This window comes from Adiantum capillus-veneris, chromosome 26 (genome assembly GCF_014529385.1).
Source record: "Adiantum capillus-veneris isolate H3 chromosome 26, ASM1452938v2, whole genome shotgun sequence".
In the NCBI taxonomy this organism is placed as follows: Eukaryota; Viridiplantae; Streptophyta; class Polypodiopsida; order Polypodiales; family Pteridaceae; genus Adiantum; species Adiantum capillus-veneris.
Window position 1 is genome coordinate 74,850,902 of NC_140956.1, and position 25,637 is coordinate 74,876,538.

A 25,637-nucleotide genomic window follows, 5' to 3' on the forward strand; every position below is an offset into this window, starting at 1 on the left:
TCTACTAAGGTGACTATATAAATACATCTTGCCTCCATTGAATAAGTATCAATTTATTGCCAAGGTGGGTTGGTTCAGTAAAGTCTCTCTCTCTCTCTCTCTCTCTCTCTCTCTCTCTCTCTCTCTCTCTCTCTCTCTCTATCCTGCCCCCCGAACCTGCTCGCGCGCCCTGCCATGCTCTGCTCCCGCAACCTCGTGCCCTGCTGTGCTCTCTCTCTCTCTCTCTCTCTCTCTCTCTCTCTCTCTCTCTCTCTCTCTCTCTCTCTCTCTCTCTCTCTCTATCCTGCCCCCCGAACCTGCTCGCGCGCCCTGCCATGCTCTGCTCCCGCAACCTCGTGCCCTGCTGTGCTCTCTCTCTCTCTCTCTCTCTCTCTCTCTCTCTCTCTCTCTCTCTCTCCTCTCTCTCCTCTCTCTCTCTCTCTCTCTCTCTGCCTGGCTCGCGCTGCTGTGCTGCTGCTTGCGCTGCCCCTCGCGCTGTTGTGCTGTTGTGCTGCTGTCGCCTGACTTGCGTCCCCCCCCCCCCCTCTCACTGCCCCCGCTGCACCATCGCGCCCACGCCGCCCGCCCTCGCGCGCACGTCGCCCTGCCCCCCCCCCCCCCCCCCCCCCCCCCCCCCCCCCCCGCTCGCTGCACCTGTGGCACCCTGCTGTGCACCCCCCGCTCGCTGCACCTGTGGCACCCTGCTGTGCACCCCCCGCGCCCGTTGCCCTAGCCCCCCCCCCATCTCCTACGCGTAGTATGTCTCCCCCCCCTCTCCTACGCATAATAATTCCCCCCCCCCCCCCCCCCCCCTCATTTTTTCTCTCACGCGTAGGACGTCCATCCTCTACGCGTAGGGAGAATTTTTTATTTTTTTTTGGCCCGCCCCCCTCCCCCCCACCCTATCTACTTCCCCCCCCTCTTCTCTCTCTCTCTCTCTCCTCTCTCTCTCTCTCTCTCTCTCTCTCTCTCTCTCTCTCTCTCTCCAACCTATAGCTATCGCTTCCCCCCCAGGCCATACCGCCTCGCGCTCCACCACTCGCCGAGACCGTCGCTAGTGGGGGTGCACAGGACGACTCCTCCACTCGCCCAATTGCCGTGCCCGCTGCTAGGGTGGGTGCACACGCGCATCTAACCCCCTTGCGGACGGCGATCAAGCATGAGGAAGACGAACGAAAAAGCCGACCCCCTAGAGGATGCCATTCGAAAATGCAAAGAGGAAATGACGGAGACCATCACCAAGATGAACCGCAATCTCTGGGGCACAATAAACATTCTCGAAGAACGTGTGCTGATCCAAGAGAACAAGATAAGCATGCTGGAAGACCGAGTGACGACCCAAGAGGAAGAGATCACGTCACTCAACAAAGAACTCGCCGAAACCCGATCAAGAAACACACTGGAAGAGGGCGAACTGCAACCCTCAGTAATTGAAGAAATCAACACGATCAAGGAACAAGTACGGGCCATCAAAGAGGGAGAAGAACAGCACAAAGAAATGACGACTTCTTGGGTGGATGTTCTTACCAAAACCCAACAGAAGGCGGACGAAGCCGAGAAATGGATCAAGGTGGCCAAGAAAGGAAAAGACAAGGAGATAACGCCCACGTCCACACCCAACACCATCATTAACCAAACACTAGAGGAGGAGCAGAGGAGAAGGGTGCGCGCTTTACATGTGAGAATTTGCGGTCTTAAAGACAAAGGCAGTGTGGACGAAGAAATAAAAGAACTCACAGCCTTGATGGGGATTCATGAGCCGACACACACAAGGACATGGAGAGTGGGCAACATAAAGAAAAATGGAGACAGTGGAGAAACCTCAAAAGAAAGAGCACTCATCCTCCGTTTTCCCTCCATGGAAGCAAAGAAGTCATTCTTGAAGAAAAGACCAACTCTTAAAGAGACTGGCATCTTTCTTGGGGACGATCTCACCCTCTCGCAGATCGCTCATATGCAGGAAGTAATGCCAGAGATTAGAGCGGCAAGGGGAAAAGGTAAGATCGCTTTTTACCGAGACGGAAAAGTGGTAATACTCGAGCGACGCTCCACATGACGGTGCGAGACTTATGGGACGACACTCAAAGTAGCTGCCTGGAACTGCAATGGATCTATGCGTCTTGATGTGGGTGCTTTTGAGGATAGCTTTACTGGAAGAGACATCATCTTCTACTCTGAGACACACCAGGCCCCTGGGCAATCCATGCCTCACATCAGTGGATATAGGTGGGAGACAGCCTACAGACAGGAGACACGCTCAGAGCACAGAGGGCGGGGCTCGGGAGGAGTGGCAGTGTTATTTAGAGAGGATCTGCAGCCACTGATACATATAGCCCGCAGGGACGAGCAGGCTAGGTACATGTGGGTGAGACTGAAAGCAGAGACAGGCAGATACCTCTATCTAGCTATTTGTTACTTTCCCCCGAGTACATCAGTTTATGCACCACCCAGAGGACAGTCCCCTTTCTCTATTTTGGATGATGACATATGGGAGTTCTCTAGGGACGGTGACATTATCATCCTTGGGGACTTCAATGCTAGGACTGCCCATCACCAGGCAGTGTTTTATGATACTTCAGAGGAGATGTTAAGAGAGATAGATGTGGCAGAGACGGGCCTTTCCAGACTATCACACGATATGGAATATACTGAGTATGGGCGACACCTGATAGACATGGGCACTGCACATGGATTGGCCATCTTGAATGGCCTACAGAGATTTCCTGTTGGGGGAGGTTTTACATGCTTCCCACACAGACATGGGGCCAGCACGGTGGACTATGTCATGGCACAACCGAATCTCATCTCTAGTATCGAGGATCTCACAGTTGGGCCCAGACCGGTCGGGGTGGCGGTGGATCATGCTCTGGTGTCAATGACCATCTCCTTCCATTTCAGTGCAGCACACAGGCCACGAGTAGCAGCCCCTACTTGCTACACATTCACAAGGGAGACGGACTCGGTATACATGGACGGAATCTACAGACGCTTATGCACTGAGGACCCGGGGCGACCTCTGGAGGAGCTAACTACTATACCGACACAGACATTACATGAGGCAGCAGCTGAAGCATACCCACACACCCAGCCTGAGCAGAGCCACCGATTTGGGAGCATGCCTCAGAACAGCTGGTACGATGAGGAGTGCCGCCAGACTAGAGCCAGACTTCAGAGGGAAGTGCTGTTGGGGGGCGTCACTCATAGAAAGTCACAGATGGACTTCCGACGACTGGTGCGGCGGAAGAAGAGGGCTTTTTTGGCTAGACTCGAGCAGGATCTATATCAGCTCTGTTTCCAGAGCATCCGAGTTGTGGGCATCTGTGGGAGGACTTGCGTCATAGACCCTGACCCAGCAGCTCTTGAGACTGGACACTGGAGGCTATGGGCTTGGGAGTGCTGTCCACTGGCACGAGTACAGTGGGATCTTGGTGAGTGGCTTTGGAGGGACCCCCTCTCTTCTGCAGACCGCCCAGGAGTCCCTTTCTTTCAGTACACTGTTCGGCTTGGACGTCATATACTTGCAGCACAGAGAGAGGCCCGCCCCGCTGCAGCACGTCATTGGCAGGAGGAGGGCCTCACAGTTGAGTTCTTGGCAGCTTTTTGGCAGAGGCTGTGGGACTCCAGACAGCCGAGGCGCGTCACTTTGTTCCGGTGGTTGGTTGCACACAGAGCCACAGCAGTAGGGAGCTGGCTTGTGCATAGTGGTCTCTCGGCCGCATGTACAACCTATGACCAGTTGGTGGAGAGTCAGCGACACTGTCTTTGGGACTGTCCCTCGGCCCAGCAAGTGTGGCTACGATTTCTTCGGCTGATGCCTGCCCTCTCCACGGCTCGACAGTACACTTGGGGGACAGCGGCTTGGTCCACCCTCACGGGCCCGGCACTTCAGTTTGAGCTATCTTCCACCAGCAGGATGATAGTGATACAGGGGGGACGACCTACACTCCAGCCTGCTACAGACCTTACTCCACAGGAGTGGTGCAGTGAAAGAGATGAGTGTTGGGAGCTCATCAACGGCCTAGCTCTCTGGTTCATCTGGCGGGCCCGTTGTTTCCGCATCTTTGAGGCTCGCCCTGTGCCACCAGCAAAGACTGTTCGTGACTTTTGGCTGGAGCTGATCCATACTCTCAGTGGACAGCTTGAGGGACTACAGGGCAGCTCCGACAGCATGCGGGAGCGCCGCGAGGCTTTCCTTCGACTCTGGCGCCCTGGGCCTTTCTACACCATGGTCCAGGGGGTGCTCAAATGGCACTACTGTCCACCTGTGTGGCTTTTCCCTCCTCCCATCTCTTGATTTAGCCCCATTGTATATATGCTGTTTTTTCATTGGGAGAGTCTCCCCATCATGCTTGTAGTAGCCCTCTCTTGCAGAGGTGGATGTAGCCCTATGGGCAGTTTTCATTAACTAATAGAAGGATCTTTGTCTTGGAAAAAAAAAAGGATCTATATCAGCTATTCTTGAGTCAAGACTCGCGTGAAGCGTGGCCGCTTTTTCATGAGCAGTCCCCCCCCCCGCTATTTCCTCCACAGAGACCTAGGGACAGTACGCATCATCTTTGTACACAGTACCTGGACAGCCGCTCTTCCCCAACCCCCCCGACCCATGCCCACATACATGTGTCTTTTTCACTGCCGAGATGGTGAAGAAAGCCATTGATAGGATGAAGACTGGGAGAGCATATGATCATGAGGGCCTAGTAGCTGAGCATTTCATGCATGCCAAAGACCTACTAGCAGAGCTTCTAGCAGTTATGTTTAACCGTGCCATGTGTGAGGGCCTACCGGACACTTGGAGCCTATCTACAATCGTACCTATCTTCAAATCAGGAGACCCCATGGAGCCTGGGAATTATCGCACTATTATGATTGGGCACACACTGGCACGGTTGTATGCATCCATTCTTGAGCAACAGCTGAGTAGATGGGCAGAGAGGGAAGGAATACGTGCAACTGGGCAGGCAGGATTCAGGAGAGGCTTCTCTACTCTCGACCACATCATAACACTCAGGGCCATCATCGAGGAAGGCAGATCTCATGGGAGACAGATCTATTGTAGCTTTGTGGACTTCCGCAAAGCTTTCGACACGATACCCAGAGCTAGACTGATGTGCAGATTACAGGAAATGGGAGTACCCATAGAACTCATTTGGGGGATCATGGCATTGTACAGATCAGTAGTAGGGCATGTACGCACCCCGGAGGGACTTTCTACACCGGTTCACTCCACTATTGGGGTGAAGCAAGGCTGCCCGCTCTCTACCACTCTTTTCGGTATGTATGTGGATGAGATTTCTGACTACATTGACAGCGATGGAGATAAAGGTGCTCAGTTGGAAGGGACATGGATTCCACTTTTGTTATATGCTGATGACATAGTGTTGATCTCCGAATCCCCAGAGGGAATGCAACGTCAATTGGATGCTCTGCATACGTTTGCCCACGAAAGTGGTTTGTCTGTCAACCTGGGTAAAACCAAGGTTATGGTGTTTAATACCACCCCACAGTGGATCAGGAGGTCAGCACCTACACTCACATACGGCCAGGAGACGGTGGAGTACACAGACGCTTACACTTACCTTGGAGTGGTTTTTAGCGGACCTACATTCTCACTCAGAAGAGCAGCAGAAACCAGACTTACTAGAGCCCACGTAGCATTGGGTAGATTGGAGAGGATGTGTTCGCAGGTTCAGTTTCAGGAGCCCCGAACGAAGCTCTGGCTCTTTGACACCTTGGTGGCTTCAGCATTGCTCTATGGAACCGAGATATGGGGACCTTCACTGGGACACCACGGGAGGACGGGTCGCTCAGACGGATGGGGGAACATGGAGAAACCTCTCGTCTCTATGATCTCGCGGCTCATTAGAGCCAAGGCATCAGTACCACGGGCCATTATCCGAGCAGAGCTAGCGGCGCCCCCACTTGTGGTGGAGGCGCTCACCAGATCAGTCTCCTTCATAAACCGCACATGGGAACTTCCTAGAGATAGATATGCTCGCATAGCACTTGAATCCTCTCGACAGTTAGCAATACAAGGAGATACAACATGCTGGTATGGGGAGATGACATCATGGTTTCAGGCACATGGGTTCAGCATAGACTGGCTGCCACCATTCCATTACTCATTGGATGCACCATCTCTCACCCTTACACAATCAGAGATCACCAAGCTCATACGCCAAGACCTAACCCAGCTAGACACCAGAAGGACATGGATACAACCAGCACAGGAATTGGGCACGAAGATGGCTTTCTACAAAGACCACCTTCTCCAGCTTACGGAAGATGATTTTGTGGCGAGACCCAGATACATGGATACCCACTTGTCCCATGGGATACGATGTGCTATTGGCCAGTTACGCACATCTTCTCACTAGTTGCGGATTGAGACTGGGAGATACAGCAGAGTACCAGTAGAGGACAGGACATGCCCCTTGTGTAACATGGAACCTGAGACAGAGCTACACTATACATGTCGCTGCCCTGTCTACTACGAGATACGAGGCCGCTTCCATTGCTTGTTCAGAGAAGGTTTTGGACCACTCTCAAGAGTCATGGGATACGAAGATCAGAGATGTCTGGGTTTGTTCTTGCTCGAGCTGTGCAGACAAAGAGATAGCCTGATGAATGGCGAGGCTAGCCAGTCTCAACGACGGATCACAGACTTCTTCAGAGCAGACACGGGACAGCCGCAAGGGCCACTCCCACACCAGAGCTCCCCCTCGTCTCACACCAGAGGCACACTGATTGATCGAGCGATTAAACTAGGGAAATCCAAGCGCCCGCGACTGCGAAGAACTACACAGCATCGACGGAGGCTACGACAGAAAATTCGGAGCACGCTGGCCAGGCATGCACGACGCCCGGTCAGACTACTGACCATGGAGGAAATTGATGAGATTCGCCAACGACCGATGCTAGATCTCTTGTGATTCAGCTATCCCAACAAGCCGCCCATTTTTTTGCTTAGTCTTTTGCTTGGTTCACATCGATCAACTTAGGACCCCATAGTATATATCTTTGTTTTGTACTGTTGTTAGGTTATTTTGTTACTCTGACTTTGTATCAGATCCACCACTTTGTAACTTTCGGGTCTCATAGGTCATTATGGCCTTTTGAAGACGTTAATATAACATTTCATTTCATTTCTCTCTCTCTCGCGCGCGCGCGCTGCCCAGCCCCTCGCACTGCCCACGCCCCCTCGTGCCCTGCCCGCTCTCTCTGCACCATGCCCCCCCGCCTCCTTCCCCCCTCCTCTCTGCAACCCGCCCACCGCCCTCTTGAACCCTAAACACCCACCCCCCCCAACCCTAAGCCCCTTGTCGGCGTAGAGAGAGAGAGAGAGAGAGAGAAAGGTAGGGTAGAGAGAGAGAGAGGGAGAGAGTTTTCAGGCGTAGAGAGAGAGAGAGGGAGAGTTTTCAGGCGTAGAGAGGGGTTAAAAAGGAGCGTGGAGAGAGAGAGAGAGAGAGAGAGAGAGAGAGAGAGAAGAAAAAAAAAAAAGCTCACGTAGAGAGAGAAAACCGATCTCTGTCCACGTAGAGGGAAAAAAAAAAATCACTCTTCCTCTCTCCGATACCCCCTACCCCCCCCCCCCCCCCCCCCCCCCCCCCCCCTTTTTCTGTAGTGGCCTCTCAATCATGAGAAAGCCGAATAGCAAGGATGACCCGGTGGAGGATGCCATCCAAAAATGCAAAGAAGAACTGGGCGAGTCCATCAGCAAGATCAACCGCCACCTCTTAGGTACTATTAACGGCCTCGATGCACGCGTGGCAACACAGGAAAGCACGATACGTACACTCGAAGACCGCGTGAAGGCCCAAGATGAGGGAATCGCACGACTCAAGAAAGAGCTTGCAGAGGTGCGATCACAGAATGTCCTCGAAGACGGAAAACTTCAACCCTCTGTCATCGAAGAGCTTAACAAGATTAAGGAACAAGTACCGGCCATCAAAGAAGGTGGGGAGCAACAAAAAGAAATGACAACCTCGTGGGTAGATGTCATCACAAAGACCCAGCAAAAAGCAGAAAAGGCCGAAAAATGGATCGAGATTGTCAAGAAAGGGAAAGGCAAGGAAATAACTCCCACCCCCACACCAACCATCATCAACTTGACACTAGAAGAGGAGCAAAGGAGACGTGTGCGGGCCCTACACGTAAGGATATGTGGCCTCAGAGACCAAGATAATGTAGACAAAGAGGTGAAAGAACTCATGACCTTGGTGGGGGCCAACAAGCAGACGCATACGAGGGCTTGGAGAGTGGGCACTAAGAAAAGTGGGAGCAACGGAGAAACCTCGAAGGAAAGGGCACTCATTCTCCGCTTCCCCTCCATGGAAGCGAAGAAAGACTTCTTGAAGAAGAGAGCGACTCTAAAGAAGACGGGCATCTTTCTTGGAGATGACCTCACCCTCTCGCAGATTGCTCATATGCAAGAAGTAATGCCGGAAATAAGAGCAGCAAGGGAAAAGGGGAAGATTGCTTTTTACAGGGATGGAAAGGTGGTGATACTGGAACGACGCCCCGCATGACGGTGCGAGACCTATCGGACCACACTAAAGATGGAAACCTGGAATTGTAACGGGTCACTCCGTCTTGATGTAGGGGCCTTTGAGGATAGCTTCACGGGGAGAGACATCATTTTCTACTCTGAGACGCATCAAGCACCAGGACAATCCATGCCACAGGTGAGCGGATATAGATGGGAGATAGCCTGCAGACAGGAGACCAGATCGGAGCATCGAGGACGGGGCTCAGGGGGAATGGCAGTTCTGTTCAAGGAGGAACTGTAGCCAATGATATATATAGCATGCAAGGATGAACAGGCTAGGTACATGTGGGTGAGGCTCAGGGCAAAGACGGGCAAATACCTCTACATTGCTATTTGTTACTTTCCTCCTAGTACGTCAGTATATGCATCACCTAGAGGACAATCCCCCTTTGCTATTTTGGATAATGACATATGGGAGTTTTCCAAGGATGGCGACATTATCATACTAGGGGATTTCAATGCTAGGATTGCCCACCACCAAACAATGTTTTATGATACTTCCGAAGAGATGCTCAGGGAGCGTCACAGAGATGGGTCTATCCAGACTATTACAAGATGAGGAATACACTGAATATGGCAGATACTTGATAGATATGGGAACCGCACACAGGTTGGCCATTGTGAATGGCCTACAAAGATTTTCGACAGCTGGAGGTTTTACTTGCTTTCCACACCGACATGGTGCCAACACAGTGGATTATGTCATGGCCCAGCCAGGTCTCATTCCATTCTTTCAGGATTTCATGGTAGGCACTAGGCCAGTTGGAGTAGCAGTTGATCATGCTATCGTGTCTTTCACCCTGACCTTTCAGTTCAGCACAGCTCCGTTACGAGAGGTCCCCACACACACTCGGTATACCTTCATGAGGGAGACGGATTCTGTGTATATGGATGAGATATACAGGTAGCTATGCACCCAGGAGCCGGGACAGCCACTAGATGAACTCACTCAGATATTGACAGACGCTCCATGATGCAGCATCAGAGGCATACCCCCACAGCCAGCCCACATGGAGACGATCTGGGAACATGCCCCAGAACAGTTGGTATGATGAGGAGTGCAGAGAAACGAGGATCAAACTACAGAGGGAAGTGCTCACGGGTATTACCACACATAGACAATCATGGATTATCTTTCGCCGCCTAGTGCGACGAAAGAAAAGGGCCTATCTATCTCAGCTAGAGCGGGATCTATATCAGCTATTTATAAGTCAGGACTCAGGCGAAGCATGGAGGCTGTTCCACGAGCATTCACCACCGCCCGCGGTCACCTCCACTGAGACATGGGGGGAATATGCCACATCTCTCTACACAGCATCAGGGCAACCACCTCTGCTGAACCCACTAGAGACATGCCCAGAGACATGTTCTTTCTTTATTGCCGAGAGGGTAAGGAAAGCCATTGACAGGATGAAGACAAGGAGAGCGCACGATCATGATGATCTGGTAGCAGAGCACTTCATCCATGCCAGGGATATGCTTGCAGAGCTCTTGGCTATGATGTTTAATCGAGCCATGTATGAAGGCTTCCCGGAGACCTGGAGTATGTCTACGATTGTGCCTATTTTCAAGTCAGGAGATCCCATGATTCCCGCGAATTATCGCACCATCATGGTTGGCCACACATTAGCTAGGTTGTGTGCATCCGTTCTTGAGCAGGAGCTGAGTAGATGGGCAGAGCGAGAGGGAATAAAAGTGAAACCGGCCTGTTCAATCCAAAAAGGGCAGTAGACTTTACTTTAAACCTTGATTTAGCTTTCACCCATTATTAGTCGTCTATTTTACCTGTACTTTCAAGACACAACAAAGGGGAGAGGGATACAGGCTGCTAGATTGCACCTGTATGAGTAGACCGACACCAGATTGGCCCCTAACTTAGGCGCCCCTTTCGGTATTTCTTTATTGTTCAAAAGAGGGAATAAACGCTGTGGATCCCTACAAGCTGCCCCGCACAAACTCGGCTGAATTTCCACTGTTCCGGCCTGATTTCGGTAGCATAACTGTACTAGGACACTTCACAGTCAGTATTCCCACGCATTGACTGACTTTCCCGACGCATACGGGCACTTTGCAAAACCTGACGAGAATCTGCAGCACGCTGAATTCTCTGTTTTCAGCCCTGAAAATGCGCCAGATCACATGTACAGCGGTCCCCTTGCGTCCCCGAACCTCCTAGGGGTATTAGGGTCCGTTTAGGGCCAAAACCCTAAACCTGCAAAAATACACAGCAGGCTGTAATTCACTGTTTCGGGCTTCGTTTCGCGTGCCGGTCGCATCCGTAGCAAGTCCTCGAGCTCCCGCACCTGTAGGGCTACTTGCCCTTTGAATCGGACGAGATTTCTGGCGTGAAACCTCTCCGAATTCACCTGTACCTGCGGGGGGATTAGCCGCTAGCTAGTCCAGTACCTGTACAAGAGGCTCTTGCCTCGGCAATCGCGCATGAACCCACACAACTGTACATTGGTCAAATGAAGAGCCCACTAGAGGGGCATAACATACTGCCAAAGGGGAGAGAGGACGCAGTGCGTAGCGTGCAGGGCATCACTCCTGGCACCGCACTGTGCATAAGAGGGAAAGCAAGCACTCCATAGCTCTTAACCTGTGACAAAACTGAAAATGAGGCTCTCCCCCTCCTAAATTCAGCGCCAACTCTTGTTGCATGAGGCAAGTGCACCAGAAGGTGCCACTTGGCACATTTATAAGCATTTTCCCGTTTCGGGGTTGCCGTCTAAAAATATCCCAACCGGTTGCCCAGTTGACTTCACGGCAGAGTAAGAAAATGTTCCCCTTGTCATTCCGGAGGTAATGACGTCAACACATTTTCAGGTCCCAAAATAGCAGTTCCCTAAATTTTAGGAGATGCTGCCATTGTATCTTTCTAGGTCATCCGACCCTCTTTGTACACTGTGGCCACACCCAGAATTGAAATGTAGCCTCTGTAGCAAAGGATTCCACTTTGGCTAGTCAATGACCCCACTTTGGCTAACCATAGTCTTTGTCCAACCTTAGTGCTCTCTTGCCCTCAAGCCTGGACTCCCTCTGGACAGTTCCACACTAGCTATGCAATGCAGGGCAGTTAGATTTCCCGAGGGGTGTTTCCAAAAAGTGAAAGTAAATAGATAATAAGAAAGAAATCAACAAAAAGGATAGATAGTAGTCACACGCTGGTGACAAAAAGCACCAGGGCAAGCAGGTTTCAGGAGAGGTTTCTCCACTCTTGACCAAATTCTGACACTCAGAGCTATTATTGAGGAGGGTAGACACCATGGCAAGAGAATCTATTGTAGCTTTGTGGATTTCCGCAAAGCTTTTGACACAGTGCCGAGAGCGAGACTTATACACAGACTACAGGACATGGGTGTGCCTACAGAGCTGATATGGGGTATTTTGGCTCTATACAGGACAGTGATGGGGCGGGTACGCACCACTGAGGGAATGTCTGACATGGTCCACTCCACTATTGGAGTAAAGCAGGGATGCCCACTATCCCCGACTCTTTTTGGGATGTATGTGGATGAGTTTTCAAACTATGTAGAGCGGCAGGGGGACAGGGGGGCTCAACTAGCAGGGACATGGATTCCGCTGTTACTATATGCTGATGATATTGTGCTGATTTCAGACTCCCCAGAGGGGATGTAGCATCATTTGGATGGTCTGCATACATTTGCTCGTGACAGTGGACTGTCGGTCAATCTGGGGAAAACCAAGGTTATGGTGTTCAACACCACACAACAGTGGGTCAGGAGGTGGGCACCCACATTTATGTATGGCCAGGAGACTGTGGAGTACACAAATGCATATACCTATCTTGGGGTAGCATTCGGTGGACCGGTATTTCACTAAGGAGAGCATCAGAGACTAGACTAACGAGAGCATATGCAGCTTTGGGAGGACTGGAGAGAATGTGTTCGCAGGTTCAGTTTCAGGAACCGCGAACATAAGCTTTGGCTCTTTGACACTCTAGTGACTCCAACTATGCTCTATGGAGTTCAGGTATGGGGACACTCAGTGGACCACTATGGGAGATCTGGCAACACAGATGGATGGAGATGTATGGAGAGGCCTCTGGTCTCTATGATCGCTCGGATTATTCGAGCTAAGGCCTCAGTACCACATGAGATTATCCGAGCCGAGCTAGCCGCCCCCCCTCTCGTGGTGGAGGCACTGACGAGATCAGTTTCCTTTATGCACGGTCTATGGGATCTCCCCAGAGACAGATACGCTCGGCTTGCCCTGGAGTCATCTCGACAACTAGCTCTACAAGGTGATACAGCATGTTGGTATGGACAGATGGCATCATGGTTCCAATCGCATGGTCTCAACATGGACAGATTACCTCCGCTTCAATACTCCTTGGATGCACCCTCCTTGTCCCTCACACGGACAGAGATCACCAGGCTCATACGTCAAGATCTGATTCAGCTAAATACACAGGAGTTGGGCACGAAGATGGCCTTCTACAGAGAGCATCTTCTCCAACTCACGGAGGATGGCTTTGTGACTAGGCCAGCATACATGGATACACACTTATCTCATGGGATAAGATGCGCTATTGGACAGATACGCACATCCTCACATCAGCTCCAGATCGAGACTGGCCGATTTTAAGGGGTGCCGGCAGGAGCCAGGATATGTCACCTATGTAACTTAGAGCCAGAGACAGAGTTGCACTACACATGCCACTGCTCGGCATACTATGAGATACGCGCACGCTTCCACTGCCTGTTCAGAGAAGGGTTCGGACCTTTTTCTAGAGTCATGAGATATAAGGATCAGAAGTGTCTCGGATTGTTCCTGCTAGAGTTGCGCAGACTTAGGGAGAGCTTGCTGAGGACATCACGGGAAAGACAATCTCAGAGACGAATCACAGAGTTCTTTACACCAGACAGAGGAGAGCAAACGGAGCAGTCATTACAGCCTACTCATACTAGAGGTACACTGCTTGACAGAGCCACTGAACTTGGAAGATCCAGACATCCACGACCTCGGGGGGTCTCCCACTACCGACGAAGGTTGCAACAAAAATACAGATCACTCTAGCTCGACATGCAAGACGCCCAACCAGAGTTCTGACCATGGAAGAGGTCGATGAGATCCGACAGCGACCGATGAGAGATTTCATCTGAACCCACAAACCCCCCCTCCCCCCCCCCCTTATTTCCTTTCCTTTCTCCTTAGTGTTTTAGTGTTAGTTCTCTGTAACTTGGTAACTTTGTAATTTCTGTACTCAGACATGGTATCAGATTCACCAATTGTAACTTTTTGGTCTCATAGGTCATTTTGGCCTTTTGAAGACGTTAATATAACATTTCACTTCATTTCTCTCTCTCTCTCTCTCTCTCTCTCTCTCTCTCTCTCTCTCTCTCTCTCTCTCTCTCTCTCTCTCTCTCTCTCTCTCTCTCTCTCTCTCTCTCTCTCTCTCTCTCTCGTGTATTCTCCGTGTTGCTCTACGCTTCCGCATCGTCGACTTTGACATGGTATCATAGTAAAGGCTCCATGATCGAGGACTAGCACCAGAAGAAGAAGCGGTGAGGGGTGACTAGCATTTTTTTCCCTAGCGTTTAAACAAAATGCATAGGGGAAGTGGCACTATCGGCGTTTGTTAAGACGGCTTGTGCTGAGATGTAGTTCTGAGGTGGCTACAATGGGCCACCAAAGGAAGTGTATACAACAGCAAAGGTGCTTGATAGTTTGATTGCGTTTTGTTAATGCTATCATCTTAAGCCCTAGGAGTTTGTTCCCACGATTGTCTCCAACGGATATGAAGGACCAACACCAACCATTGGCTATGGAAAGCGCATCAGCTGATGCCCAGTTAGCAACCTATGCTCAAATGTAATTCTCAAGGAATCCGTAGATTTGTTTGGCTCAGGATTGTGAAGCCAAAAGCAAATGGACGAGTTTGCTAGAGGACAAAGGCAAAGGCAAGCTTGACAAGGACGGCAGTACCAGTACTCAATTAGCTGCCTCGGTACCCACGAGGTCCAACAACCAATGTTATAAATGTAATACATTTGCTTTGTTTGGCTCGGGAGTTTGAAGCCAAAGACAAAAGCAAGAACTCACAAAGAGACAAAGGCAAGGTCCGACAACCAATGTTATAAATGTGATACAATGCTTTGTTTGGCTCGGGAGTTTAAAGCCAAAGAGAAAAGCAAGAACTCACAAAGAGACAAAGGCAAGGGCAAGCTGGACAATGGTGGCGACCACAGTGGCCATGGCACCAGATTTCTAGTCAAAAGGCTGTTGCTTCCACTAGCTTCAACCAGAGAGAGGCTTGTGAGTGGCAGAGAGAGGCAAGCAATGCTCCTTGTAAATAATTTGGATCCTTGTATTGGAATTCAAGATATTGGTGTTTGAACCCGTGGATCAAAGTTCAAGGCACATGCATCTGGCAGGGAACCAATCAGACGTATCTAAAACACTATGGATAAGTGCACACCAATCCATTGTTGTTGGTCGGACTATGGACAGAATGTGTTTCAAAGTTCATTGTCTCGTATTGTGTTCACAGTTCACGAATGGGGATTCTTGGGCGTAGTGTGGTCTACAATTCAATTTTCTAAAAGGAAACCAATGCTCACGATGGCATTCTTCTAAGGTAAAAAGTTAAGGGTAACATAACCGAGGTGTACCTATTTGCAGGCCTCTTCTGGGGTGTCCATGGTAGCTTCTTTATCACCTTGGTCTCACTATTTATGTCCACTATGAGCTGCAGAGAGGATGTTAAAGTTATGGCATCTCAAGTGAACTGCCCAATGTGATCCCAATATTTATTTTGGCTTTTAGGTATTTATTTTACTTATTGGTCAAAGTCTGGGTAGGGCAATTTGCTAAGGTGACTATAACGTTAACATCTGGAACCATGATGACATTTGCACATACTAGCATGGTGTCCCCCTGTAAAGCTAACTGTTTGGAGGACTCAAGGGCCAATCTGGCATATCTGTCTCTGGTAGTATCCCAAGCTGTGCATAAAGGAGACTGATCTGGTAAGCGCCTCTATCTCCAGAGGGGGGGCTGCTAACTCTGCTCTAATGATCTCCTGTGGCACGGAGGCCTTCGCTCTAATTAGCCGAGAGATCATAGATACCAAGGGCCTCTCCACCCATCCTGACCCACAGAGGGTCCCCAAACCCGAACCCCATAGAGCATAGATGAAGCTCCCAAGGTATCAAAGAGCCAGAGCTTTGTTCCGGGTTCTTGGAATTAAACATGCAAACACATCCTCTCCAATCCTCCCAAGCCTGCATACGCTCTGATCAATCTAGCCTCTGCTTCTCTTTTCAAAGAAAACCTTGGCCTAGTGAAGGCTACCCCAAGATAAGTGTTTGCATCTGTGTACTCCACAATCTCATGACCATAAGAGAATGTAGGTGTTGATCTCCTGATCAACTATGGTGTGGTGTCAAACACCATAACCTTGGTTTTACCAAGTTTTACAGACAATCCACTATCCTTGGCAAAGCTATGTAATGCATCCAAATGTTGTTGCATACCCTCTAATGAATCAGAGATCAACACAATATCATCAACATATAACAACAATGGAATTCATGTCCCTGCCAGCTGGGCACCTCTGTCACCCTCTCTGTGAATGTAATCGGAAACATACATGTCCCACCACTGATCTGAATAGAGCCATGATCCCCAAATCAACTTAATGGGCACCCATCTCTTGTAGTTTGCGCATAAATCTGGCTCTAGGTACCATGTCAAATGATTTGCGGAAATCCACAAAGCTACAATAAATCCATCTCCCATGTGCCCTACCCTCCTCAATGATGCCTCTGAGTGTCAGAATATGATCAAGAGAGGAGAAGCCTCTCCTGAAACCAGTATGTCCTATTGCCCGTATGCCCTCACTCTCTGCCCATCTGCTCAACTGCTGCTCAAGGACGGATGCATACAACCGTGCCATTGGTTGTCCAATCATAATAGTACGGTAGTTTCCACGCTCCGTAGGATCACTTGCCTTGAAGAAAGGCACAATAGTAGATACTCTCCAAGTCTCAGGTAAACCCTCACACATGACATGATTGAACAGAATTGCAAGAACCTCTGCCAGCATATCTCTAGCATGTATAACGTGCTCTGCTGCTAGACCATATGCCCACCTGGTCTTCATCCTGTCAATGGTCGTCTTTACCATCTCAGTGGTAAAGAAGGTACTCGTAGATGGGAATGGCTCAAGAGGATCTGGTGTTTGTCTAGGGACCGTATATAAGGATGTTACATAATGACCCCACACATCGGGAGAAGTAATCATTGGGGGAGGGGAGTGCTCAAAAAAGAAACGCCATGCCTCTCGTAAGTCTCTACTCAAGAACAACTGGTATAAGGCTCCCTCCATCCGAGCTAGAAATGCTCGCTTCTTCCGTCGCATAAGGTGCTGGAGGCTATCCGAGACTGTCTGTGATTGATGAACCCTAGGAGAAGCCCTCTAAAGCTGTGCTCTCGTCTCTCTACACTCCTTGTCATACCAACTGTTTAAAGGCATGCTCTTAGAACGACGTCTCTGATCAGACTGAGTGTGTAGGTATGCCTCTACTGCTGCATCATGCAACATCTCAGTCAGTAAAGTGGTGATCTCCTCCACAGAGAGTCCTAGCCTGACTGTTGTACATAGATGACTATAGATCTCCTCTGTATCAATAGAGAGTCAGTTTTGGTGTAAATGTATAGCGGGTATGTAATGTGAGGAGGTAGTGGCAGATAATCTGGAAGACACCCGAAATAAGGACGCTGAAAACAAAATGACAAAGGGGAACAACAATTTGAGAATTGATGTAGACACATCTTTAGGTAAGGTCAAGAAAAAAAATTAAAGTAGCATATCTAAGGTTGCTGTTTGCACTCACTTTCATACGTTCATCTTCAATGAAGCCGAAATACCGTTTTGCAAGACCGCCTATTATGGAATCCAACTCCATGACCTGCTTGTGAAATTATTATTAAGAACCCATGGTATAAGATGAGAAACTCCAGTCTTCGTGCAAATACAGTTTGATACAGAGCTATAATATTAGCAGTTGCATTGAAAGCCTACCTCAATCTTTCCAAAAGGCATGTGTTTATGTAAAAACATGGGAAGCAGTCCTGCTCCAAGCCCGACAATGGCAACTCTCACCTGCACAGGACAAAAGGAATGGCTGAAATTATGAAGCAGCTAGACTTTGAAAGAAAAGATGAGCAAGGTAGTGAGGGGGCACCAAAACATGCGACGAGATCCAATTTGTCAAATTTGATGCGATCAGTGATAGCCCAGCTATCATTACAGCATGATAAGGACTAGCCAAATAACTATGATCCACTTGAAAGTCGTCACCTAAACATACCCAACACATTAAGCACGACAGGACAATGATATAGGGCTCCTTTGTCAGACACTCTTAGCTGAAATAAATATAAACGTTCTGAGATACATTAATAGAGGCCCTTTGCTAGTGGGTACAAAAATAACTATCAGCCAGATTTTACTCCCTATGCAACAGGACGGAATAGGTGGTACAGAGATTACTATTTATAGAAACTTCATCCTTGTCAGCCTTTGTTTTGACTAACTTGTTTCCCTTGCCACCAGCTTTGCTCCTCCTGTGGCTTTTACGGGCAACCTTTATAAGTAGGGCCTCTGACTGTATCATATTTGGGTTACGTCGGAACGCAAGTCGACGAAAATATCTTTCATGACTAGAACCATCCATGTTTTCATTCATAAGAACCACGTTCTCCACAAGAATGGCACCTGTTAGAGAAGATTCCACCTGTATGGAGCATGTAAGCAGTGAAAAGTTAACCATAGAGCTACAAGCCATCTCCTCTTACATACTCTTTCTGTACCTCCTCCAGTATTTCCCTCTTCAGAACCCCATCACTGCACATCAAATATCTGCAATCATCAAAAAAATTTGAAAGAATGAGCTAAGCAGACCTTGCTCCCATTTTAGGATGCTGCAGTACTTAGCTAATGGCATGATAAAAACTATTTGAAATAGTGAATCCTGCAGAAATTTGGCAGTATGCCATTACTTACGGTACGCTTACGCCAGCTTTACAGTTGTTTGGTAGCAATTCTTGAACAAGAGGCGAAAGATCATTCTGAGACAAAACAAGTACTAAGCCTCACAAACTGCCTTGATGATATCCAACATGAACAATGCTCGGAAACTCCACAAATCATCTACTCCAAAGAGCCGTCTGAACACCTCACACACTTTATTTTGTTGTGACGCATGCATAAGAAACCATTGCCTAGCACTTGAGATGCTACAAACATCATTCTACAAGCACATGTACTAAAATTACTACAATCACCATACAGAATCGGTGCTGGATTCAACAGTATGTTCGTCTGTAAGATGCTTATAGTCTTTCAAGCAGTATTTTTTCAGTCAGCATCTCTCGCTTGAAAGCGCTGAAATGTAGCCGTTTACAGGATGTGCATATGTCATATGCTATTATTAGATTACTCTTTTTAGGCAGACCCTGGGCAGGAACATAGTTGACTTGCCAAGAAGGCCTTGATCTTTGCTTGCACAAGTTTTGCTACAGCCCAGCTCGTGGCCTATCTCACAAAGCCTGATCTCCTCAATGGGCTGCCCCCCCCCCCCCCCCCCAAGAGAAAGAGGTTCCTGTAAAAAGGACTCCCAGATATGTGTAGGACTTGACATACTCCACCACTTTCTGACCATTAAGTACACGTTGGTGCTGATGCGATCGCCCACTGTGTTGTGGTGTTAAAGATCAGCACCTTCATCTTGCCAAGTTCACAGGAAAATCTCTATTCTGTCCATAACTCCATAATGCATCCGATTGTCTTTGTAGCCCTCTCGTGAGTCAGCAATGAGAACATCATCATCCAAATAAAGCAGCAAGGGTATCCAATGCACCTCTATCACCCTCTTTGTCAATACTTGCTATGAGATCCTCGAATAATCATGCAGCAATGAATCACTAGGTGCATAATGAAGTGGTTCAGGGTAATCTCGAATGAGGAAAGGAGAGGGTGACCGAAATCCTCAGCTAAACTCCTCGAAACCATACTCTAGCCTCCACCTCTCAAAGACCAAGAGAGAAGAGCCCAAGATGATGGGCAAGCAAGCGGAAAGGGACCTCGCATAAAACACCAACCTCACAAAAAAGTCATCAAAGCAGGCAAGATACGTCGATGCACAGAGAGACCACCAAGCTCGCAAAAATATCTTCAAGGTAGCAGGACAAGCCGATGGAGAGGGAGCTCGCATGAAGATCATTGATGAAGTAAGACGAGATGCCGCCACCAAATTTGCAGCAACATCCACCATACAAAGAAAAACTAATAACATAGCATGCAATAACAGACACATGCATAACATCCAACTCACACACACCACACACATGGAAGCAACTTTCACAAAGTGATGCTCTATGACTGTCTCAATCATATGCGAGGAGCAATGAGCAGGAGCCAGGCCGAATCAAAAGACCCAAGCCTGATCCCAGATCCACGTAAAGCACGGTAAGTGTTAACAATTTTTCAAGTTCAGACATGTGTTTGGTATGGATTCACTGCCTTGCCATTGGCTTGCAGGTTACAGTGGTATCAAGAGCATGGTTGCATAATTGCAGAGTGGCTCGCTGGCAATCGTACTCTTATCAAAGTAAAAGAAGTATCATAAGGGGCGTGTGGCTTGGGGGCCAACGCATGAAGGTTGAACTCAGCCACTTCGAGTTTTTCTAAGTTCAGTCATGTGTTTTTGTGGATTCGCCACCTCGTCAGTGGCTTGCCAGTTACAGTGGTATCAGAGCTTCAGCTGATTCTTCTCCTACTGAGGATCCAATCCAATTTTTTGCAGCACATGCATGGATTCTCACTGAGAATTCGATACAGAACACAACAATGACACTCAAGTTGAAGAGAGAGATTCTGATAGAGAATCTAAGGATAAAGCAGGGGAATCTAACAGAGAAGCAAAAGATCAAGAAGCCAATCAAGATGAAGAAAAGCAGCCCGATGAGGTTGAGTTCAAGGCTCAGCCTAAGGAACTTGCAGCAGGTGTTCTAGTGGTGGACCCTACTTCAGAATTGAGTCCAGCGGCTCCTGTTTTTGTGAAAAAGAATTATGGGATATCGTCGATGGTTTGCACGTGTGACCTATGTGTCTAAAGTCTGTTCAGTCTGTTCTTTTCCGTTGGCACGTGGTGCCCTCCTGTTACAGTAAGACATCAAACCAGAGACTTTGGATTGTGACACAGTATTTTTCTATCTCGCTCCATTACAATTGGAGACATCTTTTTTGTCTAGGGGAGTGTCCTTTCCAGGCAGAGAGAGACCTTTCTTGCCTGGGGAAGGGTCTTGCTGTTATAGTGGGACTGCCTGGCTTCTCCCAGAGTATAAGCCCATCTGTCACAGAGTAGGAGAAGCTTTAAAGTTATTTTGTGAAAGGGCAAGGGAAATCGACCATCTGATGGTGGCCAAACCCCAATCTTAGGCTTATCCACCGCTCTCCAGTGAAGGATCCGCCTCGCTATATCTCTCACCCCACTATGAGAGGGTTTTCTTCATTGGCCACTGTTTTACGGACACCCATTAATCCATGCGTCAGGAGTAGAGACAGCAAACAGATGACCAAGTAACCTCAAGAGTCTTTAGATACAGGTACTTTAGTAAAGAAATGATTTTCTTCTTGATTTTTCTTTCCTCTAGCGTTTTCAAGCCATTAGAGCCGTTAGGTGTTTAGGAAACACTTTTAATTTTTTTAGAGCCATTACGAAATCCTTTCATTTAATTTTATTCTATTTATATGAACACAAAAAGTCTTTTGACTTTCCACCTCCATGGTCTTTTGACTTTCCACCTCCATGGTCTTTTCATTTCCTAAACTCACCCTTCACTTATGCACTAGAAATATTTTGATAGGATTTTAATTATCTGAGCTTGGGGAGACCTAATCGTGGAGTCGTTTTCGTGTGGAATTTAAGGTAGTGCTCCCAGTGATAAATGCTCTTTCAATTTGCAGAATTGAATGGTGACAAACTTTCTTTTTTTTTTTAAATAGCAAGGCGGAAATAACCGCCCGCCAAAAAATCATGCCCCCCCCCCCCTTTCTGCAGCGATTAGAAAAAGTAAGGAGAAGAGAGGCAAAGAAAAGAAGACACATCCAACTGAGAAAGCATAAAGTAATTGAGGGTTTGCCCTTGCTTGCACTCCTTTATGCAGTAGTGACACAGACAATATTCTTCTTGCTATGTTGCTGACACAGTAAGAGGGGTTTTTCCACCTATGTATGTAGAAAAGCTGAGAGGTTAAAACCTAGTGAATATCTTTCTAGCTGTTGGCACTGCCGGAGGCATTGCTAATGCATCGATTCTCTTTTTATAAGCGTGGCCCTCTTTTTTGAATGCTATTTGGAAACTGAGACTTTTAGGAGAGGCCAACTTCCTTACATATGTTCTGCAGCGTGTTCACTGTCTGCAGGCAAGAGAAAGAGACGGAAGGAGGGGGTGCCCATTTCGGTCTCCTTATGGCTTTTCCGAGGTCGTACTGGATGCACTCCATCTCTCATACTGGATCGGCACCAGTTTACCGACTGCACCTTCATGCTCAGAAGGTTAAGCTGAAGGAAGACAGAGGAAAGTTGTAAGAATTTGGAGGCCTGTCGTTCGCAGCAGTTGCAGGCTCAAGCTTCCAATGCTGGTTGAATGGCTCAAAGCTCAGTTTCAAAGTATGACAAAGCTGTTGGACGGCACTTGGAAAAAGTTATGAAGGAGAACGGTTGTGCTGAAGCAAGAATTAGAAGAAGAGCAGAGGCACGGAGAATTGAGTGATGCACAAAGATCAATATATTATCAGACTGTTTTCCAGTTAGAGCGGCCTTGTATCATACCAGAGGTATTTTGGTTTCGCCCTCTACAAAATTTGTTATGGCCAGCCTTCAGGCTCATACAATCTGATTCTCCTCTCTTCTCATCTATCCTCCGGCAGCACCACTCGTCCTCGGACACCTTGTTTTGTATGGCTTTTTTGAGATTACTCCTCTAATGTGATCAGCCACTCTTGTTTATTTTATCTTGGGGTATCTACCCTTGGAATCTTTAATTAATATATGATTCCTAAAGAGAGAAAGAAAGAAAGAAGATCATACTAACATCCTTTGGAGGCAGAACCTGAACTATATAGAACAGAAAAGATACATCATTTTGCAAGAGTTTCGGTAGAAAAACCAACTCTGGGAAACTTTTATGGAGGGCATGGTCGCTCTCTTATACGTTTCAGTTCAATGGGTGCCATGTCTGGCATATGATAAAAAAGACAAAAAAAATTAAACATGATTCCAAGGCTCTCCAACCGTGTAAGCTATTAGTTAAGGGGGGAGGTATCATGGATTACAAAAAATAAAAGGGAGATGTATTATTGCTTTGAGGGGTATCGTGATGAAGACTCTAATAATTGTGTTCCCTCCTGTGTAGATTGCTCGCGTTCCCTCTTCCTGCCTTCACCAAATTGAGTTAATTTCAATGATCTGTTCTTGTGCTGGAGTGAGGTGAACTCAATATGCAATCCACACGGTCGTCCCCTCGGCTGTCTCGTGACTGTTATGCTTGCTTGACCTGCACTTCCGTTATGACAAAAGAGAGATAGAAATAGACCTGGTTTACTGACAGCTGCTGAAGACCATAATGGCCTATGAGACAACGATGTACAACAGTGTCCATGTACAATTGTATCGTGGATGAAACAAGCAAAAAAAAACATACACTGTATACCAATGCGATGGCTCTGTAGCCGAGTCCCAAATCCCATGCATCTTAGTCCTAGCATGCTATACATATACAAAGTATGAGAGAGAAAGAGAGATGCAAAAGGCAGGCAATCTTAGACGCTGAACATGGCTAGGGGCATTTTTTTACAGTTCCTCTCACAAAACATTGATACACCTCTTGTCACAAGATTATAATTTATATGATATGATTGTTCTGAAGAAATAAGAATCCATACACATTGTCAACCTGAATAACTTCCATGCTTCCAGAATAGAAGTCCGTATCAAGGAAGACCTGTTCAAACCAAGACAACTTTTGCTTCAAACCTAGAAGACTAGATTTGGCAAAGAATCAAGTTTGTCAACTCACCATAATAAGACGACTCGCCTTGGCACTTTCTACAACCTGCCACTGTCCCTCTTCAGAGGAGAAAAGCCATTCATGCCTCCTTCCCTGCAAACAAAACAAAATAGAACTGGTGACATTTTCTACAACGGATTCAGAAAATTTATCAAATAAGCCATCAAAGCATACCTTCGGCACCAAAAACACGGCACATTTATACTGACAAGTTTTTGAATCTTCGGGTGCATCTAGCACCACACAAGAATAGGTGGACCGTGAAACACCTTCCCCAACCAGAAGTTTTGGCACTCTTTGGCCTGGTAATATGTCCTCTAACACACTTGCTTCTGATGTAGGATTGTCCTTGGCTTCTATGATCATTGTGCGGATCAGATTTTCTCTCTTGACAGCCTTTTGTAGGGAGGAAATCTGGTATAAAAGAAACAAGAGAAACAATAAGAGGGCAATCAAAAACATCTTTAACTGCTTTTTGCTGCTGAAAAGGGATGAAGAACATTTGCAAGAAATATGGAGCAGAGCCTTCAGAAAATTAACATTCAAGATTGCACAGCTTTGCTGTCAGCCTTGATGGAAGGAGAAACAACTCGTGTCAGCACAGAAGAAAACCCTTACGAAAAGCTGCTTCATAAGGAGCAATGCCAATATTAGAGAAATACGTATCATTGAGGATAGCTTGGACAAGGCTCATCTTGACCATAGGCTTTGGTACGTCAAAAGCCAATGGTTGTCGAACTTTGTTAATCCAGCTAGCTATGAGCAACTGTGTTGTATCTATTGTGAGTATATGTCTATGTAAAATCCGTAGAAACAATGTGAGCTCATAAAAACTTGGATGCCCATGAGGACGACTCCTTTAAGTCTCAAGGTTTACATGAGCTGAGGGATGAGTGCCTACAGCAGTTCTATCTCTGTTGAACTGGTGCATCTGAAACATCTGGATGAGTTTGATGTGAAATGTCAGACCAGGATGAGATGACAATTGAATCTTTCGTGTGGTATGTATGCCTTATGTATTCTAAGCATCCTTGCCTGATGTCAGTGTCTGCTCATATAGTTTCTTGAGTTTGGTTTTGGTGGGCAAGGATGATTACTTTCTTTAAGAGGGGATATCTAACAAATTGATGATGTGGCAGCAGGCTTTACTGCATTGGGTTGTATGAACGTGCTAGGAGTAGACAGTACGAACCCGTTGCACAGTTGACGCGGCAGTAATATGGACGACTGTAACAATGTTTTGGCTGACATGGCAGCATCACAGATGCTTTTTGTGTAAGACCCTAAGGGGGTTAAAAGTGAGCAGATTACTTAAGCAATGTTTTGGTGGAGGTGCAGCACCAGTGTAGCAGGGAACGGGCGGAACGTGGTCTAAACGTTCCAAAACGGCGTTCCGGACGGGTCCAGGCTCCCTGATCGGGGTCGGGGACGGAACGAACGGGGTGTAACTGGAATTTTGGGGGGGCGGGTGGGGGGGCAACACGATATAGAACGGCGGAATGGGGGGGCGGAATGGGCAAATGGGGCTGTTTGGGGCTGTATGGGGGCAGATGTGGGGCTGTTTAAGGGCAGGTTTGGGGGCAGATTTGGAGGCCGCTTTGGGGTTGTTTGGGAGCAGATTTAAGCTAAGCTGAAGGAAGGCAATTCAAGTGTTTCTTTAGTCTACCGTTCCGGCCCCATTCCCGTTCCCGTTCCTGTCCCATTCCAGACCCTCCCATTCATGTTCCCTGTTCCAGTTCCAGGTAGCTCTGGCAGTATGCTTATATAAGGATAAGTGGCCTCAATAAAGAGCTATGCTGGGGTTTCACCTGATTTTGGATTTTGTTACAGAACATATGTACTCTGGATGCTGGTGTCCTAAGTTCTAACAAGTCATGACTAGACTCTAGAATCTACATTCTCTTTATGAATGTATAAATAACCTATTAAGTATGTAATATGTATAGGCAGTATTACGTGCAGTATTATGTAACTGTTGCTACCTGCCACATTGGCCATATTGTCTAGAATAA

General features: G+C 47.8%; 1 protein-coding gene across 1 annotated transcript in view; it reads right to left on the bottom strand.

Moving 5' to 3' along the window:
* The window catches only part of LOC147423667 (uncharacterized), a 113,238-nt gene that overhangs the window by 18,428 nt on the left and 69,173 nt on the right, over window positions 1–25,637 (bottom strand). Inside the window, exons 5-13 of the mRNA XM_086501680.1 lie at window positions 23,800–24,039; window positions 23,635–23,718; window positions 23,512–23,559; window positions 18,558–18,622; window positions 18,365–18,413; window positions 18,045–18,288; window positions 17,737–17,852; window positions 17,574–17,654; window positions 17,386–17,460 (exon numbers count right to left, since the gene is read on the bottom strand). Coding sequence (XP_086357806.1) covers window positions 17,386–17,460; window positions 17,574–17,654; window positions 17,737–17,852; window positions 18,045–18,288; window positions 18,365–18,413; window positions 18,558–18,622; window positions 23,512–23,559; window positions 23,635–23,718; window positions 23,800–24,039 — 1,002 coding nt within the window. The remainder of the gene's footprint in view (window positions 1–17,385; window positions 17,461–17,573; window positions 17,655–17,736; window positions 17,853–18,044; window positions 18,289–18,364; window positions 18,414–18,557; window positions 18,623–23,511; window positions 23,560–23,634; window positions 23,719–23,799; window positions 24,040–25,637) is intronic.